Source organism: Elaeis guineensis, chromosome 9, assembly GCF_000442705.2.
Source record: "Elaeis guineensis isolate ETL-2024a chromosome 9, EG11, whole genome shotgun sequence".
NCBI classification, from domain to species: domain Eukaryota; kingdom Viridiplantae; phylum Streptophyta; class Magnoliopsida; order Arecales; family Arecaceae; genus Elaeis; species Elaeis guineensis.
In genome coordinates this window covers 87,301,327-87,322,030 of record NC_026001.2, presented here as the reverse complement: position 1 = coordinate 87,322,030, position 20,704 = coordinate 87,301,327, and the positions used below count along the sequence as shown (strand labels likewise).

General features: G+C 38.7%; 1 protein-coding gene across 1 annotated transcript in view; it reads right to left on the bottom strand.

Annotated features, from left to right (window-relative positions):
- LOC105051156 (mannosyl-oligosaccharide glucosidase GCS1) overlaps nt 1-19,076 on the bottom strand; it is a 55,133-nt gene extending 36,057 nt beyond the window's left edge. Inside the window, exons 1-7 of the mRNA XM_073243097.1 lie at nt 18,671-19,076; nt 18,478-18,551; nt 17,810-18,061; nt 10,753-10,918; nt 7,502-7,592; nt 7,281-7,348; nt 6,821-6,917 (exon numbers count right to left, since the gene is read on the bottom strand). Coding sequence (XP_073099198.1) covers nt 6,821-6,917; nt 7,281-7,348; nt 7,502-7,592; nt 10,753-10,918; nt 17,810-18,061; nt 18,478-18,551; nt 18,671-18,988 — 1,066 coding nt within the window. The 5' untranslated portion in view covers nt 18,989-19,076. The remainder of the gene's footprint in view (nt 1-6,820; nt 6,918-7,280; nt 7,349-7,501; nt 7,593-10,752; nt 10,919-17,809; nt 18,062-18,477; nt 18,552-18,670) is intronic.
- Nucleotides 19,077-20,704: the final 1,628 nt, after the last annotated feature.

The window sequence follows — 20,704 nt, the reverse complement described above, 5'->3', positions numbered from 1 at the left end:
TAGATGCGTATTCGATAAGCATCACAATCTAACCAGATCTAAAATCCAGACTTCTATATCTCAGTCCGGGCACACCACAGGGTTTAAGGGTCAAATCTAGGGGGTAAAGGATATCATATCTTGATCCTGGCTTTAGGGTGCCCTCTTTCTTAGAGAGGACCTCTTGGGTTAGAAGGGGGGTGGTATAAAGGCTCTTTGCTGAGGTGCTCCTCAAAGACCCCTTGCTCCATTGTTCACAAACTTAGATTTTCTTGGCTTTAGGTTGTGGATCAAAGATTGGAGAAGGGGGAAATGCCTACATCTTGGTTTCTAGGAGTCCTTTAATGGTGGATCTCAGGTTTGGAAGCTAGAAAAAGTGGGGGAAGTCAGCAGTGTTTCCTTAGGGTTTCGATTCTCTGACCTGATTCTATGGCAAGAACAACTAAAGCCTAGGAAAGTGAGGTGAAGAGACAAATGGGGGATTTGTAAGTGAGGAGAGGCTGTTAGATGATTGAGATCAAGCTTGCTAGAGTATTCTTAAGATCAAAGGGTTATATGAGTCCAAATTCAAGTTTTGATTGGTTTAAAACTTTCATATAGATCATGGCTCATGGAGGGTTAAGATTTGGTTTTAGGAAGCACAAGCTAATGTAATGGCCAAGATTTAGAAGTAGGTGACGTGGCTCTAGTAGTCAAGTAACATTTGCGGGCCACAAGACTAGGTGCCCACAAACTAAGTAATGAAACTAAGGTTCACCAAGCCAGTATTGGAGGTCGTGCCAGTTGGTGACCAATTCGGTACAATATAGATCCATATTATGTCATTCTGGTGTGTATCGAAAACAAAGAAAGAGGGAGGGGAGAGGAAGAAAGAGAGAAGGCAGGGAGGGAGAGGGAGAGGGAGGAAGGAAGGGGGAGGGTCGAGGGCTAAATCCTAACCTAACCTAACCCTAGCAGAGCGAGAGAGGAGGTGGGAAGGAGGGAGAGAGGAAGGGAGGAAGGAAAGGGGAGGGCCGAGGGCTAAACACTTACCTAACCCAAGCAGAGAGAGAGAGAGGCTTCCAATAATGGCCCAGAGGAGCGAGCAACATTGATCAAGCGAGGGGGGTTGCTGTTGAACAGCATCATTGGAGGGGGGTTTGTAACCGAACTGGTCAAATGATCAAACCAGGTGGTGGGGCAAGGGGGAAGTTTATAACTAAACTGGTTGGGAGGTGGTCAAACCGGGGGGTGGAAGAGGGATTTTATAACTGAACCAATATGACAGGCTGAATTTTACCGACTTGGCATCAACTTGATTCAATACAAGCCGAAACATCCAATTCGGGCTTGGCAATACTAAATGAAACCTTATCAATTTGCCTACCTTTGCCTTTCAGAAAATGGTCTAAAAAACTCAAAAAGGGCTAAAATCTTGCAAACCTAAAGTTGGTCTGTAGGAGTTTTTATGTTTAAAATTTGGTACCATTTGGAGTTCTTCAACCAGCAATCAAAATATGGTCAAGCAAGTTGGTCAATAGGACTAGTTTTGGTCCAAATTGATGTATTTAAGACTCGGAAACTTGGAATTTAAGCCAATTCAATGGAATCAACTCTAGATGGTTCATATGGTTAGGGAATGCATATGATGGAGTATATCGTATATGTACCATTTGACCGAGGTTTGAACTAGGGCTGACTTAGGATTTTATTGTGCTTTGAGGCTTTTTATGGCACTGGCTAAAAGGGTTAGGGTTGGATAAGTTCTCATTGTTCTTAGTCTTGATTGGAGCTTTTGATCAGCAAGGAACCATTAAATAGAGTGGTTCAGGATATTTACACCATGAAAAACCAAGACTCTCATCCTTGGTTCAAACACCTCTCTTGAGTCATTATCTTGTCAAATCAGATCTGCTAGATAATTGATGAAGCTTAGTAGATATCCACTTAACAATCTCAAGAAACATCACCAAGATTAAAATGTATGTTGCATTGCTTCTACTTGTTTAGGAATCATTCTTAACATGTGTTTTATAAATTTTGCAGAAATTTGCAAACAAGAAGCATTGTGCAATAAATTTGGCACTTAGTACATAACATCACACTAAAGCTTCTTTCTTTTTTTGAATCAAATGTATAAAGATAGCGTCAAAAATAGGTTTTGATGGATTTATATCTGATATAACCAGAGTTCACCTAATTTGAATTTGAGTTCAATATTCAAGCTCAAAGATTGCCCATTCTTAGGTCACAATGAGGTCTAGACCAAGGTTGAGCTCAAATTTTGCAAGCTCATCATTTAATATGCACATCAAGTTTTCATAAGCATAAGCCAAGGCCTAGTCTTTCTATATTTTCCTCAAATTCACTTTCCAACTTATACTTTGAGAAGCCCTTCTAAAAAGTGATGTCACTAAATAGTTATTATTTCTATAAAGAATTTGTTACCCTAAATGTTGTAGGACTCTTGATAACCAATGACAATGGCAGATTGGCAGGTAGGCAAGGACTACAAAACTAATACTCAGAACCATACTCTACATTACCGGTTTGGCATGATATAGTCTATATAGTATGGTAGACATCTCATATCAAGACCATCTTCCAACACTTTTCTCACTTCCAACTATGACACCACTCGAAACTGGATGGTACAAGTCGGTACCAGGTAGTACGAAGCAATTCTGCTCGATTCGGATTGGTATGGACCGATTTGGCTCATGTATCAAATAAAACTTTAGTAATATATGATATATCAGTACTTTACCATGCAGAATGGCATGGTCAATACAAGATGGTACCAAGATGTTATGTCCCGATGGGATGAGAGGCATCCCGATCATCCCATGCCGTTCCCATGAAAAAAGGAGAATGGAACCGGGTTGGGATGCCAAAACCCATCCATGTAGGGAGAGAAGAAGAAAGAGGAAAGAAAGGAAGGAAGATGAAAAAAGAAAAAAAGTGAAAGGAAAAAAGAAAAAAATGAAAGAAATTAAGGGAGAAGCAAAAGAAAAGAAGGATAGAAGGAAGAAAGGAAAAAGGAAGGGATAAGAAAAAGAAAAAAAAAGGAAGGCATAAGAAAAAGAAAGGAAAAGGAAAGGAAAGAAAGGAAGGTAAAAGAAAAAGAAAGAAAAGAAGAAAAGAAAAGAAAGAAGAAAGGAAAGAAGAAGGGAGAGAGATGGAGCAAATCTATCGATGCATGACTGAGACCACTGTCGGGATAGCACAGTAGAGCATCCTATTCCATAGATATTATCTGGACTCCTCCATCCCACAAGATTGAAAATCTTAGATGGTACGAGCCAGTACAACAAACCTTGACCCAAGTTTCAAATTCTACCGAAATATCATAATGCTCTAGGTCTAGGTGCTTTCCACTCTAGCACATAGTCTGTCGGTTTCCACAGCAGCCCAAAAGAGTCAGTATGGTACCAATATTTTTAAAATGGGACTGGACTGGCCAGTTCGATTAGTTGAATTAGGAACCTTTGCCTGTCCAGATGAACTAGACCAGTTCAAAGGACTTTTAAAAGTGGTCAAAGCTCAATCAAACCCAAGAGAACCAAACAAACCGATCAAAATGGCCGGTCCACTCCGCTTTGACCTTTTCATTATATTTTAAGTTTTTAACTCAAAATTTTTTAAGCGGAGGCCCAGATAGCACCCACTGAGCCATCCACTGATGGTGGAGCCAAGCACGTCACCAACCAGACAAGAGATCTAGGAGACGTCGGTGGCCTTAGCAGTGTACCTGACAAAGGCTTCATCATAGCCATCTCGTCAAGCTCTAGAAGTCACCCTTCCAAAAGTCAGCCTGCTCGCAAGAGCCAGAGATCATGACAACCAGCCAAGCATTCATGGTGACATTAGAGAGGTCAATAAGGTTGTGGACATAGCCGAAGCTACAGACAATGAGGAAGACATCAAAGTGGCTGATGAGGTAGCCATAGGCGACGGTGATGTAGCAAGCGGACAACTCATTGTGGAAGGTCAGGAAACAACACCAAAGGTGATAACATAGGTGGCAACAATGGTGATGGGGATCCCCACCATGCCAAACATGTGCCGGACGCTAGCATGGGCTGGGCCATGAGGGCATTGTCATTGACTAGGACTTCAACGAGGCACAAAGGGTTAATCTAGTGTTTTGGAGTTGGCCTCATCCACCATTGGTGAAGAGTTGGTGAGTTAGCAATCAAGCTCAAGCTGAGCAGAGAGTGTTGAGGCCTCAAGATTTGGGGGAGATGAGGTCTATTTCTAGCAAAAGGGAGAGGGAACCAGTCAGGGGTGGGAAGAGAAGGAATAAAGGCAAGAGGGGGACTAAGGTCTATCTCTCAAACAAGAGAAGACTAGGGCCTACGCACCAAATGCCTCTTCCCCTTTTTAAGTCGCATCATATATTTATCATTAGACATTTGATTAGTGGCTGAGATACAAGTTCCCACGTATAACTAGCAAATAATATTATATTAATTTATCTTGCTAAAAATTAGATCGAAAAAAAGATGAGATATTTTTCTGATTTTTTTATTTTCTAGAATTTCTTAAAAAATAAAAATATAATTATGATGTTATAATGACATCTTGATGACGTCACTAGTCAGACCAACAACTGAGAACTGGACAACTTGCTGGTTCACTATCCAGTCTATTTTAAAAATATTGTATGGGATGCAATCCCATACCATGTGTAGGTATCCGATACCATACCATTCCTGCAAAAAATCAGTATGAGGTTCAATACTGTATTTGAAAGACTCAAGTCCTAGCAGAATATCCCGTAGGATATTGGGATGGGGTACCATCCCAATCGTCGGAACAGACCATCTTGCCATTGTCCTAACGTCCTGATTGGCACGTCCTGGGATATCCTTTGTCCCAAGTATTAAGATAAGAGGATGTGGCATGTCTCATTCCATGAGAAAATCAAAACAATCTCACCTCATAGGATTTAAAACCTTGTTTAAAACCTTGAATACAACACTGGCTAGAACTTTGGGCATTTCTTATGGCACAAGAGAGGGGAGGTAGGGTCAAGCCGCGTTCACCGAACTACCCAAACTGGACGATTCAGATGTTCCGAGCCATGCAAACCAAGACGATTCAGCTACGCAAATCGAAATATCCGACGAGGGAGAGGGAAAGAGAGGAAGAGAGAGAGGAGTGGAGGGAAAAAGAGGATGAGACCGCGGAGGGCCGATATCACTCGAGGCAGTCGGAGGCCGCGAAGGCCTCCACGCTAAGTGTCGCCCAATAGGGCGTTTAATCGAAAAAGATAGAGAGAGGGGGGAGCAACAGTACCAGAGGGATATGCAGCCGACGGAGAGACCATCGGAAAGCGCCAGGTGCCATCTGGCCACCGAACAGCGAAAAATGCATGACAGAGCCATGGCCGCAGAATAGGGTTGACCGCCCCTCCTTTTTTTTCTTTCCCTCCCTCTTCTCTCTCTCTCTCTCTCTCTCTCGACCGAAATTTGACGGAGGAAGTGAAGGCCTCGATAGCCCTCTAAGCATGCCCACGGCCCGTCTGTGGCCACCGCGGTATCTCCTCTAGCCACCCTCCCCCTTTCTCCCTCCCCCTTCCCTCTCTCTCTTTTCATCCTCCCCAGTTCTCTTCTTCTCTTAGTGTCGGTTCGCGCTGGTCCAATCCAGTATGGACCATACCAACTCATACCGCCAGCTAGTCAGCATGGGTCTCGGTTCCGATTCCACCTTCCTTAGTTCAAGCAATGATCATATACAATTACATATCAGCAATCAAAATCAGGTAATTAGCTGGTTCCCCAAAGCTATAGAGCCCCATAGAGTTTCTACAAATGAAGCTTCACCATGAGCTTCTCTTTCACCACTAGCGGCACATTTAAGCTCAACTGTTCAAATGATGAATCTATATAATAACCTTACTTTTAAATCTGCAATTAAGTATTTGCAGAAATAGCTATTATCATGTGATTTTGTATTGTTAAGCATTGATCAGTTGGTTTAGCCATTAAGGGCTCAAAAAATAGGTTTGAGTATCACAATTACAAAGTCTGCATCCTTAAGAACCAGCTTGTTCATCATTAATGCCCAGCACTGAAACAACCAGTCTCACGGTCTAGTTCATAGCAGAGATAATAATATGCAATCTTGCACCTCATGTTTGTTCTCATTAGTGACAACAAAAATGCACATTTATTCATAGGACACTTACTAGTCCTACCGACAATCATTAAATAAGTTTCTTGACTAAATCACGAAGCCTATCAAGTTGCATGTCACAAATTATACAAACTGATGGCGGTACGCATGCACTCCTATGTTTCCTCTGAGCATGAAAATATGTGAATGTTCTTTTCATAATGACCAGTTACACAACCTACTCAACATTAAAATGCTAAAACATTTTCATCTACAGAAGAATCCAAACTGAGAAAAGTACAGGCAAACAACCAGAATCTCATTCTGCCGAGTCAATTCTCCAAAAACCTGATCACATCACTCAAGTTCCAGAGGGCTGGTATTTTGAAAGATTGACTCTCATATATGATAATGTTGTGTTTGAACTTTGAAGAAAAGTCTAAAATCCATTATGAAGGTAAAAGGAAAAAAAAAAATTAAGCAATCCCTGTGTGACATGCAATGCTGGCAGTCTAGCACAACTATTGAAGAGGCACTAAAGGAAATGCATACATGAGGTAATGTTGCTTCAAACAAATCACAATTTTCATTATGAAACAAACATCTGCAATACAGGACTAAGATGAAGATCTAGCTGAAGTCTTCATCCTACAAAGAACCAATTGTAACAGTAATTAATATTTTAGACATCTATAATTTTTTTTATTTGCCTAAATAGTCCAGAAAAAGTATCTCAAAACACCTGTAAGGGATTTGACGCGTTCTTCAACTCTTGAAGTCTGTACATGAGTTCCAGATACAAAAGCTATATCCATTTTGGCTCGAAGCCTCCCAGAAATCTGGTGGATGATTGCAAGAGAAAGCAAAAATTAGAATCCCCAAGATAGAACTTGAGTAAAAACCAAAAAAAAAAAATTCTGTAAATTAAGGCAACAATCACACAGACACCCTATTTGTGTTGCATTGATCATAATGTTATAGAATAAGAAATGGATATTGATTAAAAGAATGAAAACTACATTAAAGTGTGAAATTTGAATTCTATATTAAGAATATAGCTACACTTTTCTTGAATATGATATAATATGCCTTGACAAACCAATATTGGCAAGAACATCCAATGCCTGTCTTTTCATCAAAGAGCTTTGGGAATAACAGAAAGCAAAGTGACCTAGGGCACATGATCAGTATCGTTCTAGCACCTGATAAACAATTATATTTGAAGAATCTTCTAATGTATCTGGCAGCTGAAGATTCCCGTTCTCCTTGCCTGGATTATGAGCCACAAAACAACAACAATATAAATTGCAAGTCTAGAGTCAAACTTCAACCATATACATATAGTGTTAAAAAATAAAATGGTCGAGACAGACAAGACACTATACAGCCATATCTCAAGCAAAACTGCCAGAATAATGTGAACATACATTGACGGCAAGAGTCGCCTGAACCAGCTCAGTTAAATTGTGCATGTGAAGAGTTTTGTACCCAGAAAAGTGCATGTCGAGATGCTCCTGCAAAAGGCAGGAAGAATTCAAGAATCAGTTCTCTAAAGTCTAAACCCAAAATGACAAAATAACACATGATAAAAATAGACAAGGAAAGTATGAGGCATACATTCTGAAATCACCAACACAGAAAAGTAGAATCACATTCTTATGCATAAGTTAGAGGTAAATTTGAAATCATGATGGAAACATCATCCAGTAAGATCCAGTAACAGCATCCAGTAACAAACACTTAAAAAAGAAATTCCCAGAGGTTTGTATGTTGTAGCACTACATAATGGACAAGGAAATGATACAGGAAAGCACTTTGGAGTTTTGATAGTTCTGATACCAAAACCAAGGCTTTACGTCCAGGCGGGACGGGGGACGTCCCAACCATCCTATCCCGTTTCTGTGAGAAAACGGGACCGGCATGGGGTTGAGACTCCGAAACCCATTCATGTAGGGAAAGAAAAAGAAAGAGGAAAGAAAGAAAAGAAGATGAAAAAAGAAAAAGGTGAAAGAAAAGAAGAAGAAGAAGAAAAACGAAAGAAAGAATGGAATGGGAAAAAAAGAATGGAAGGAAAGAAGGAAGAAAAGAAAGAGAAAGAAGGAGGAAAAGGAAAGAAAGAAAGGAAGAAAGGGATGACAAAAGAAAGAAAAAGGAAAAGAAATGAAGGTAAAAGAAAAAGAAAGAAAAGAAGAAAGGAAAGAAAAAATGAAAGAAGAAAAAAAAGAAGGGAGAGAGATGAAGGATATCTACCGGAAGACATGACCGAGACGGCTATCGGGACAGGATGGGATAGCGGAGTATCCCATTCTATGGAGATATTGGGACACCTCCATCCCACAGGATTTAAAACCTTGACCAACACTATGCAAAAAGAACACTATGCAAAAGGAAGGTGTTTGCATTGACCAACACTATGGTCAAATCGTTGATCATGGTTTTGCAAGAACTCACACTAGGAAATAACTACTAGAATTTTCTGGTAGGAATCTCATTTGGTTTAAATTATACCAACTAGTGGAACTGATATAGCAACATTATTACAATACTACAGCATGAAACTTTAAAGGATCATATTTGGCAAAGAAAAAATGCTAAACAACAAAGGTCATAGCACGGTTAGCTGGACAATCCCAAATCGGGTGCGCCCAGTACCGTACCAACCTGGCAAGGAGCCAAATGGTTCGGGTCTCCAATTCAGGGCAGGTTCTTCAAACTGATTGATTCTGCCCGATTACAGGATACTGACCAGTTTGAATGGTCAGGCGATTTGAGGTCCGACAAATATTTAATATAAATCTCCTTCCTCCTCCCTTATCTCAAATCCAATTCCAATTCTCCCTCCTAGGGTTTCCGCTATCCCCTTCTCCTCCCCCTCACCCACCCCCCCTCCACAGAAAGAAAAAGCTCTTTGGCATCCCTCATCTTCCCTTCCAAGGCTCCAACAATGACGATGATGCCATTGACCCATCTTCTCTGCCCCCTCCGCTCCCAGAAACCCATCCCCATCACTGTTCTACACCACCACCAAAGTTTCTTAGGATCTCTAGGGCTTCTCCTCCCTCTCCCAAAACTAAATAGGAAGGTCTATCAAGGGACTTGACCAGCACGGTCCCAAGTACCGTGTCCTGATAAGGCACACTACCATACTTTCTGAGCTGGTAATTGACAGGCACAAGTCATGATACGGGTTCAGCCAACCCTTAGTGATAGTGACCCATTCTGAGACATATTTTAGGATACCAATCAGCTATCGTATGGTACAGACCAAACTAGCCCATACGATGTAATACAGAATAAGCCATCTTATGTCATATTGCTATTTCTGAAAAACAATGTGTCACATGCTATGCTAGCATTTTAAGCCTCATTAGTATAAGATAATCAACTTAGAAGAAATTTTACAAAATATGTTCTTGTTAGAGATCCCAAATCAGTTGTCTAGTTTTCCTCAAATTGTATCATCTATCTAGACTGTCTTCTCCAAGCATTCTGACTTCTTTTGTGTTAGCTAAAGATAAAAGGACACCAATATGACTATCATGAACCCACAAACCAAAATATGTTAGACTTATGATAATGAAATAAAATGCAAGAAAGCCTATGTATTCGTTGAAATTTCAACAATATCCAAATCCAAAAGATAAGGCAATCACAAAACTATCAACGTAGTCTCCTAATTTTTTCAATGATTAGCAATGCATTCTGTACTAACATAGTCATTTAATGTATAACTTTCACATCCAAAAAGATACGAGGAGATTTACAGCTCATTTGGTTTCCTGTAATCAAGAAACTTGCATAGATGGTACCATGTAGGACTGTAATTTCAGTATTTTTCAACTACAACTCAATCATTGGGTTGTCTAATGCATACGTCTGAAATATACAGAAAAATCACTTTGCCAAGATGTGTATGAGGGATGCCAATTTGGATATATTTGGAACAAAATTACTACCAATTTAAATAATATTCACATGTTAATATATTACATATTTACAGATCAATAGCGAGTCACAATTCCCACTAATAACCCCTTTTTTGAAGAACAATTAGCATCAATCATTCAAACGTTGTGTGGAATTTGTGGAGTACACTAGCATACCCTAATATTAATATATATTAGTATTAATACTATAACAATTAGAGCATAAAGATATTATGATATTATAATATTATAAATATTAAGCATATATATTATTTTAATAAGCTTATTATGATTATATTAAAATATGATATAAAGATTAATATAGCATCATCATCTATATTGTTAATTTGTGTGATATAATTATACTTATATCATCACAAGATATTCCAATACTCCAAACTAATTTTATTGTTGTCATAGGACAATTCTCCCTTGTGCATTACTATAGTTCAACCTACAATCATTTTGGCCATGGTATGAGGTGTTGCACAAGGCACCAGATAAGTAGCATGCAATTACACATTGGATATCACATTACATCAACCAAATGCTAGATTTGAGCTAGTTGCAGAAGATGGAACTGCACTAAATAATCGAAAACAGGGCCTCTTGGACTCAGGTGAGTAGTTGGGCTAACCACCACTCTCCTTTTACTCAGAAAAAAGGGGGGCTCTTGGACAGTATTTTAAGAGACCATGAGATTAAAATCACGAAGGAATTTTTTATTATTGAAACTGAAAATCCATACTTGTGATTCTAAATGGACTTCCCAACCGCCAACATCCTTGTGTGACCCAAATGCCAAGAGAGTAGCATCATGAGATCCAAATTCCTGCCTACGCACGCCTAGCAAGTTTCCTTCTTCATCGCCGATGTAGAAAAAAAGATGTACAGTGCTCTCATCTAACATTGACCTTTTGATAGATCAAATGGACAATATCAAAGATCCATGCAAGAAACAAGACAGTATTAAGTTTATGCAGTAATAATGATATGCAAGGACAGTAGGATATAAGCATCAAAGGAAAAAAAAAAAAAGCCTTCAAATGATCACAATCAACCTATGGACAAATTCAATATGGACTTTCATATTACTCTTCATTGTTTTCTAAAGAAACATGTGTATTCCAGAAAAAGCAAACATGTCATCATAATACTCCAGAAAAAAGCAAACTATGTCTATGACAGCATTTTCCAATCATTAGATAGAAGGCTCATCATAATACTCCAGAATAAAGCAAACTATGACAGAATTTTCCAATCATTAGATAGAAGGGTCAAATATTCCAAAATGATTGAGAGCATGAACATGAAAAACTCCAACCATTTTTACATTAGAAAACTTCAAACCTTTCTTTGGTTCAGCATAGCAAAACAATCAATTCCGTTGAAAAAATGGATCCAAGTTACTAGATCTCAATTTTTTTAAAAATATGTAAAATATAGATTAATGCATGGGTGACAAAGGACAACTATTGTAACAACTCTGGACTTCACCCAAAAAGACTAGCTAGAAGATATTATTTAAGTTTCTTGGTCTTGTATAAGTACTCAAGATCTTCCTAGTGCACAACCCATGGGACTAAACACATGCCCACACAAGTCCTCATATATTCCCCCGTTTAAGCCATAACATCCTTACTAAGCTAAGGGTCCACATCCAATCAAATCAAATCACAAATACCAAAATCAGCCTGCAATCAATTCAAAAAGAACCCAATACTATACTATCTCCTAGTCCACATGGGCCATAGCTGAGTCCACTCCGATATCATTTGGGCCTCACATAAAATGGCTAGCCAAAAGGTATTATTTGAGTTCTTTGACCCAATATAAGTACCCTAGATCTCCCTAATGCACAAGCATTGTGGAACTAAACATGGGCCCAAACAGGTCCTCACAACTATTGGAAAATTTGAAGTTAAAGAAGACATTTGAATCTAGAGTTCTATTGTAGATATTATCTTATTCTATTCCCTTGGATACGTAAATACATTTTATTCCCCATGTTTTGCAAAACATACCATATAAATTCCCTAGCCTATTACAATAGATACTTCTATCATTATAAAAGCTCATGATAACCTTCACAAGATTAAACTAGATGCAATCATGACATGTAGGCTATGCTATGGTGCAATCTCAAGAAAAGACTGCTAAAATATGATGGCTTTATCACTATCTAGGGTTAGCAACTTAGACCTAAACCTTTTCATCTGACCTAACTAAAACCAAAGCTGACTCATCTAACTTTCTATTAGGTTTGCGGGTCAGGTACAAGTCAAATGCTGATCCAGATCCACTAGTGTGTCAAGTCAGGTTAAAGGGTTCTTGATCCATAGAGTCAAAGGCCTTTAGCTAGAAATTATAGTATAACTAAATACATAATAACTTTTAAACATAAGATGTATGAGCTATTGGGTATTCTACTGTATGCCTCTATATGCTTTAGTTAGGTAAAGTGGTAACCTACCTAAGTTTAGGATTAAAAAAATAAATAATTCTTGTCAATGTCTAGAATGCAGTCAAAATAGAGCAAAACAGCCTAAAATAAACAATCAAAATTTGTGGGACTCATGCCTATGCAGTAAAATTAGAAAAAGATCCAAAAATTAAGTAGGTATGGACCTTAAATAGGCTAGCCTCAACCAATCCCGAATCGCTAACAAGTCATCTCAAATTAGGATCAGGACCATACAGACAAGATATAGGACATTGACTCAATACCAAATCGGCCCATTGCAACAGCTATCACTTATTAAGGATGATAATGGGTCAGGTATGGGTTGGGTTAGCCAATATCGATATCCGCCCAGCAATTAAAAACCCCATACCTATACCTGCCCCATACCCACCTCAAATCGGGTCAAGTAAAGGTGTGAGTCTGGTTGGGATGGGTAGATAAGAGGGGCCGATCAAATTGGATCGGATCGAGTAAGGAACTTATCATGTAAACTATAGTTTGCCGAACCGGCTCAAACCGACTGGTTCAGAAAGTGCCAAACTATACCAGTGGATAATCAGTGTGGTTCGATCGTTGGATTTGGAATGCCAACGAAAATGAAGTGAGAAAGAAGGAAAGAGAGGAAAAGAGAGAGAGAGGAAGGAGAGGGGAAGGCCAGTGGTCCCCCATCGAGGCTATCGAAGGGCCTCTGAGACTCCGAATCTCCACGGTCCTCCACGAGAAACTGAGAAAAGATAGAGATAGAGAGAGGGGGTAAGAAAGGGAAGGGGAGAGGAGGGGAAGGAGGCGGGGTGGCCTCCGGAGGGCCGTCGGGTGGCAACTGTGGCCGCCAAATGGCCCAAACCCCCCGACGGCTCTCTGGAGGCCTCCTCGCCGCCCCTTCCTTTCCTTCCCTCCCCTCCCCTCCCTTTCCTCTCTCTATCTCTCTCTTCTCAGCCTCTCACGAAGGACCGTGAAGACCAGGAGTCTCGTCCTCCGACGGCCTCTGCGACCCTCCAATGGCCACCACAAGCATCTCTGCCGATCACCCATTCCTTCCCTTCCTCTCCCTCCGTCACTCTCTCTATCTCTCTCTTTTCCTCCCCAGTTTATCCCCCATTTCTGTATTAGTTTGAATCTGGTACGATCCGATGCGAAGCGTACCAACTCGTAGTCTTGTAACACCGGTCGGCCAACACGGAATCTAATTCCGAGTCGGCAATCCTTGATGTAAACATTATAAAATAATTATAATTTTGAAAGGGAGATATAGATCAAGGCTATATGGGTTTGGGCATGGCATACCATTATCCGTACTTGATCCAAATCCACTTCGGATATTTTTTTTAGAACCCATACCGATCCAAATTCTAATCAGGTCGGATAAAACTTGCCCCATTCAGGTCAAGTCAGATCGGGTCAGATACCCGATGGGTCAGCTAAAATTGCCACCTCTATCATTTATGCACTCTACAAAATTCTTCTTAGCCAAACATTTATATATGTTTTATTATCTTCAAAAGATTTGATAGTCCATTGGAAATCTAGCAAATTAGTCATCCATTTAATTGTTGAATGGAAATTCCATTTCTATTATCATAGATCCAAGATGCATTTCTTTTAGGCCTAATCTATCCACATCTAATTTATGCAATAGACTCTAAGGGAATTTATATAATCAAAGTTTTAAGTCTCGAGTAATTGAGGTGTTTCAGTTTCTCCATGGAATGGGACTTCCCCCCTATCCCATCCCATCCTGGCAACAGTCTTAGTCATGCATTCGGATAGATATCCTCCACCTCTCTCCCCTTATTTTCTCTCTTTCTTTTCTTTTTTTCTTCTTTTCTTTCTTTTCTTCTTTTCTTTCTTTTCTTCCACCTTCCTTTCTTTCCTTTTCTTCTCCCTTCTTTATTTTCATTTTTCTTCTTATTTCTTTTCGCTTTTTCCTCTTTTTTTATCTTTCCTTCCTTTCCTTCTTTCCTCTTTCTTTTCTCTCTCTGCGTGGATGGGTTTCAAAATCCCAAACCCATCCCAGTCCCATTTTCTCGCAACAATGGGACGGCACAGCTGGGATGCCTCCCATCCCATTGGGATGTAAAACCTTGTAATTGCTTGTCATTAATCATCTTCACCACACAAGTTCAATCATCACTAATCTAAGCTGCATTTTGTTTGACTTTTGGTTTCACTTTGTCGGAACAACTTTTTCAAGGCTTTTTCGTAAAGTTAATATGAATTCTTTCTGTTGGAGGTGTTTTTTTCTAGTAAACTTTGTTACTAATTCCTTGTGAATCTCTTTTTCAAGAAAGCTCAACATGTGAGTACAAACAACAAGGTTTTAAATCTGTAGGATGGGCTGTCCCGATTTTCCCATGGAATGAGATGTGCCGCAATCTTACCTCATTCCAACACTTGGGATAGGGGATGTCCCAAGACGTCCAGATCGGGATGCAGGGACGATGGTGGAACGGTCATGTCCCGACACATGAGATATTATCCTATATCGGTGTCTCATAAGACGTCCCACCCAGACCTAAATCCTTGCAAGCAACCTAATGATGTTCCATACCACTACTCACATCATATTGCCTAATATTACATGTTTTCCATCTTGACTTATATTTGGTGCTCCCGACACATAATGTTCAAGAAGAGACTCCATCCCTAGCTCATCCTCTTCTGATTCCAACTAAAAATCTAAGTGTGAATATCTAGAAGTTGATTGATAAACTTGATTCCCATTTCCAAAATAGATTAGTCCACTGATAGTTTATATTTTTGCTTGCTATCACACTATATTAGAGAGAATATATGAGATCATAGTTGTGAAAGATTCTTATTTTGTGCAATCTGTCAATTTCTACTATTTTTATATCATTGTAATATCTATGCATATTCAATTGTATTACAGAATCTATTCCTTCTGTCTTTTGCATATTGCACCTTAAGCTTGAAAAATTTGATGGCAATAATTTTAGAAGGTGGCAAAATCAAATGAGATATTGTTGACTGCTCTTGGATTGATTTCAACCATCAGTGAATCCACAAGAAAAAAATTCGATGGTCAAAAGCATGCAGTACTACCCAACAAAACCATCTATCAAACCACTGCAGCATTCTGCCTTGTCTTCATCCTTATTTCATCCAAACTAGATCCACACAAGAAATAGACACCATTGTCACTTTGTCACCATAGAGTACATGTGCATTTCCAATAGGTTTTATGATATCTATAGTGGTACTAAAAGTGCAAAAACATTATTAGACACCTTAAAACAAAAATATGGACTTCATGGTACAGAGATTTAAAGCTTCAGATTTTAACAAGTTACACTCTCGGATAAACCATATCAACTTGCAGCTCTAATAAATAACTTACCTGATTCATGAGTTGAATGTGCTAAAAATCTAAATCATACCCAATGTGAACTCTCTTGAAGCTATATGCTAAATTACAACATATTGTAAGTTATCAGTTTAAGATTAAAGGGCAAAACCAAAATGCCCTAGAAAATCTGACTCAAAGAAAAAGGAACAATCCCTAAGAAGAATAGAAGAAACAACTTAACAACTCTAACAACAAAAAGAAAAAGAAAAAAGGATCTAGTGGTCGTTGGCTCGTTGCTGCTTCATGTGTGGGAGGACCAGCCATATGGGGCAGGATTGCTTATCCAAAAAGCCCAACCTTGGTCCTCAAGAAAAAATGGTGAATTCAGGATCCATTCCACTTCAACCACTTTAAGCCCAGTTCTCTTCGCCCCTTGAAACTAGGTAACATATCCTTACAAGAAAATGATTGTGCATTGATAGCAAAGCAAATATGCACGCATGTTCCAATCGCATGTAGTTTGGCACTTATCATGTCTCAAGTGGAAGAGCCGTAATGATGGACAATAATGCTACCACTTGTGTATTGTGCATCAGTCATGGATTTAAAGCTAACATCCAGGAAGGCCTTGACCCTATGTGACCATCATGTGTCATTGCAGAAATTTCATTAGTGGGTCTCCCTTAATTCAACAAGGTTATTCATCATTACTTTACTTTTGAATCAAAGTTGATTATTGATGGTGCAATTTTTGTAAAAAAGGGCTATTTTTCAAAAGCTCTGTACAAAACCTGATGTAACTGCCCCTTAATCAATGAAAATTATGTTTTCTCAATGTGGAATCTCCTAGTCTACTAGGGTAATGTGAAGTATAACTCAATGGAAACATGATGAACCTAAACTTAATTCAAAACACTGCATTTAATGATAAAGAAAAATGTGAAATCTAAGTTGAAGCAAAATGATGTAAGAAGACATTTCAATCAATAGATTGAAATTTCAAAATCTTCAAACTAGTTTATACTGATTATTGTAATTCGTTAAAATTTCTAGAGGAGGAAATAGATATTTTTAACCTCCAATGACTACTCAATCTATAGGTATATCTACCTACTGAAGACAAAAGATGAGGTTCTAATTTCTAAATAAATTTCAAATCTATAAGGCTGAATCTGGAAATCATCAATAGAAGAAAATTAAAAGTCATAGATCATATGAAGAAGCAGAACATACATCGAAGGAGGAAGCTGTATTTTGCCAGACTCATGGAGTTACTAATGAATTTACTGCCTCTTATACTCCTCAATCCAATGGAGGTGAAAGAAAAATAGAACACTGATGGACATGGTTAACTGTATCATAACCAGTATATGTGTGCTTGAGAAATTGTGGAGGGAAGCGCCAGTTTAAGTCAGCTCATAGCAAACCAATTTCCCTTTTAAAGTAGTGCCACAACCCTGTACTGATATTGGAAGAGTGAAACCTAATTTAAGATATCTAGTCCTTTTGTCATGTAGTGTAGATTTTTCTGATGCATCTATTAGACTAAGTCAAAAGACCAAAACAACCTTTATCTTGAGCCACTCCACTTGGACAAAATAAAAAATGATACTCTTAGTTGCAAAATTAAACTACATATAAACCTCCTACTACACAATATTTCAGAAGCTATGTTCCTACATTACATGTGAATCATAGAAAGCTGTAAGGCTGTGCAAACCACAAAATCGTCTATAACATTACAGGTTATCATCCTAGGCATCATATAGAATTTTAATATAAGAGATTCATATAATACTGACTATGTAAAATAAGAAATGTTCATATATAAATGTTCTCAGATATAACACCAAATAGATGTTCCTTGACTAGTTTAAACTAAAGCATAGATCAGCAAAGTTTTCTACTCTTGAATCAGTTTCAGCAACTGAAATCATACCATGCTGCCACAGTAATAGCATCTTTAGAATAAAGCCTATACTCCAGTTAATTTCATTTAATTGTTAGGATAGATGATGGAAAGCTAGAACTTACTCCTTATTCTGCACATCCAGTCTAACAGCCCAGTCCCCTCCATAACCACTGCCTTTGTCTTTCTCTTTCAAGAAACTAGTTGTTATAGACATACCATGATCGACCAACACTTGACGGCCATAGTCCCGACCATTGTGATCTGTCCATCCATATGTGCTAAGTTCATCGGAATCTTGGCAAGCATGACGGAGAAAATACTGTCCATTCTTTATGCCAATCCACATCAATCCCGCAATAATTGACCTCGGTGTTCTGCAAAAGACATTAACAAATTATGAATCATATATAATAAAAACCAACGTTTCGCTAGACCATGTATCCTACAACATGTCCTGAAGAAAACCCGTAAAAGATCTTTGAGATCACAATTATAGACATAATTTCAGGAAACAGCTGCATCTACAGGGAGGAATGTGCCTAAACTGAAAAATCCCTCCAGCCAAGAAATACATGATTCACCATAAACGGTCTCCTGTAATGGCATAAACAATTTAAGGAAAATCTATTTAATTTTATCAACAAAGTTGCATCTTCCGTTTAAACCAAACTACATCTCCTTGGTTTTCAATCTGTATGAAACAATGGAAGAAAATATTTGAATAGTTTATATAAATCTAGAAACATATCAAACTACACGAAAGCAATCAAATCATCACCGAATTTAGTACCTGGCGCGAATTCCAAGGTACAAATGGGGTCGGTAGGTTCCCCAATACAAGCTCTCCTTGTGCTCTCCTTGAAACTGTACCAATTTAACACATATGGAACGAAAAAAAAAAAGATCACCTTCCTGCCAAAAACCAGGAATTTCGACCAAAAAAAGACTTTTTTTGGTTCTGAATTTGCTAAAAATCGCTTCACCTGGGGAAGATCCATCATCTTAGGAGCTGGCAAGGGCGTGACAGTCCTCATCAACTTCTCAACCGCATCATCTTCCTTGGATCCCCTGTGGTAATTGTACACTAAGAACGCAACGAACAGAAGGGCTAGGAATCCAAATCCTAGTCCTAGAAGGGTTTTGACGTTAACATCCATCAACCGGATGGGGCCGTGGTCACGGCTCCTCTGCTTTCGAGTCCCATGGATCGGTCCCCGATTCCAAAGGGATTCGTCGGCGTCGAGGTCCGCCGGCGAGGTCTTCACCCGGTTCCGGGCGGTTCTGCGGCTACCCCCGCTCATGCCGACCTCCGACCTCTACGGACAGTCGGAGACACCGGTGTGTTCTAGTGTTTAACGGCAGTCTATCGAGGAAAGAAACGGAAGAAGGGAGTGGTCAAGTTTTGGAGTCAACTGTGCACGTTTTCATATAAAATTCGCCGGTTCAAACTTTTTTCCCTTCCAATCCTTTACCGTGCTAATACAATTTAAAATTTTTTTTATCAATTTAATATAAATATCAATTTATTTACATAAATAATATAAAATCTATAAAATATTATTTTAAATAATATTTTTTTAAAAATATATCATTTGAAATGATATCTTTTCGATCCCACTCAGCATCCACCTGGACACCTGCCATCAAAAATAAAAATTAAAAAATATCATTAAAAATGGTGTTTCTAAAATGCTATTTTGAATGACATTTCTAGAAATACTATTTTGAATGGCGTTTCTAGAAACGTCATTCAAAATGATGTTTTTATAAAATGCATTCAAAATGATATTTTTTTGTGAAAATGTCATTCAAAATGATATTTTTATTTTTATATATAAAAAAAAAATCCTGGTTCATTGAGCTTCTTCTCCGATGACCCTCGATCTTTTTTCTCCGACAATCAACCTCCCCGTGCTAGTAAGCCGCCGCCTCTTCTTCCCCCTCTCCCTCTTCTTCCCCCCTCGCCCCTATTCTTTCTCTCTCCCTCTTCCCCTCTTCCTCCCCGGCTGCCTCCTCCCCCCATCCGACAGCCCCCAGCGCGCCTCCTCCCGTTGGGGGAGGAGGTTGCCCCCTGTGCCCCCTGCTGGCTGCCCCCTCCCCCTCCACCCCCTATTCGTGAGAAGGTCCAAGCGGCCATGAGCATCACAATGCCCTTATAGGACTTAATATTTTTTAGATTTGTAGTGCTGTGGGATTTTTTTATAAATTGTATACTTTTGTTCAATCTTATATTATTCATTATTGTTTCTATCGGAGTTTTAGATATTTTGCTTATTTAATTCAAGTGTTAGGATACTATATGGTTTATCATGATTTTCACATGTCTCGAAAAAAAGTTGAGAAAAAAAATGTCACGTTAAAAGAGCTATCTAAATTAGTTTAAAAAATAATATCATGCATCAAAAAAGTATAAATAATAATAAGAAAATATATCATGCATCCAAAAAAATTGGTTTAAAAAAATATAAATAAAATATATCATGGATCAAAGGTTAAGGTAAGAAAAAAAAATTATCTTAAAAGCATCATTTGAACATATGCCACCACTTTTTGATCCACAGATGCTAGAGCCTTCATTTTCCTACATGTCCCAGATGACAGCATCGGATCCGAGTTGGCATCATGACTCTTCATCTGAGTGGTCTGATCTTTTTATTACAGATCCATCATTGAATCCAGATGAGGAGGTTGAGAGCGTCACTCAGCTCGTAGATGCTTCAACAGGACCTATTATTCTTGATATGCATTCTCAAGAGATGTCTACTGATATAGAAGAAAGCCATCACATGTGATACAGGAGTAAGAGCGACCGTTGAGGACCTTCTTGAGAAGGTCCAAGCGGCCATGGGCACCACAACATTCTTGTGGGACTTAGTATTTTTTTGATTTGTAGTACTATAAAATTTTTTTTGTAAACTATATATTTTTGTTATATTTTATATTATTAATTATTATTTTTATCAGAGTTTTAGATATTTTGCTTGTTTAATTTCAAGTGTTAGGATGTTATACGGTTT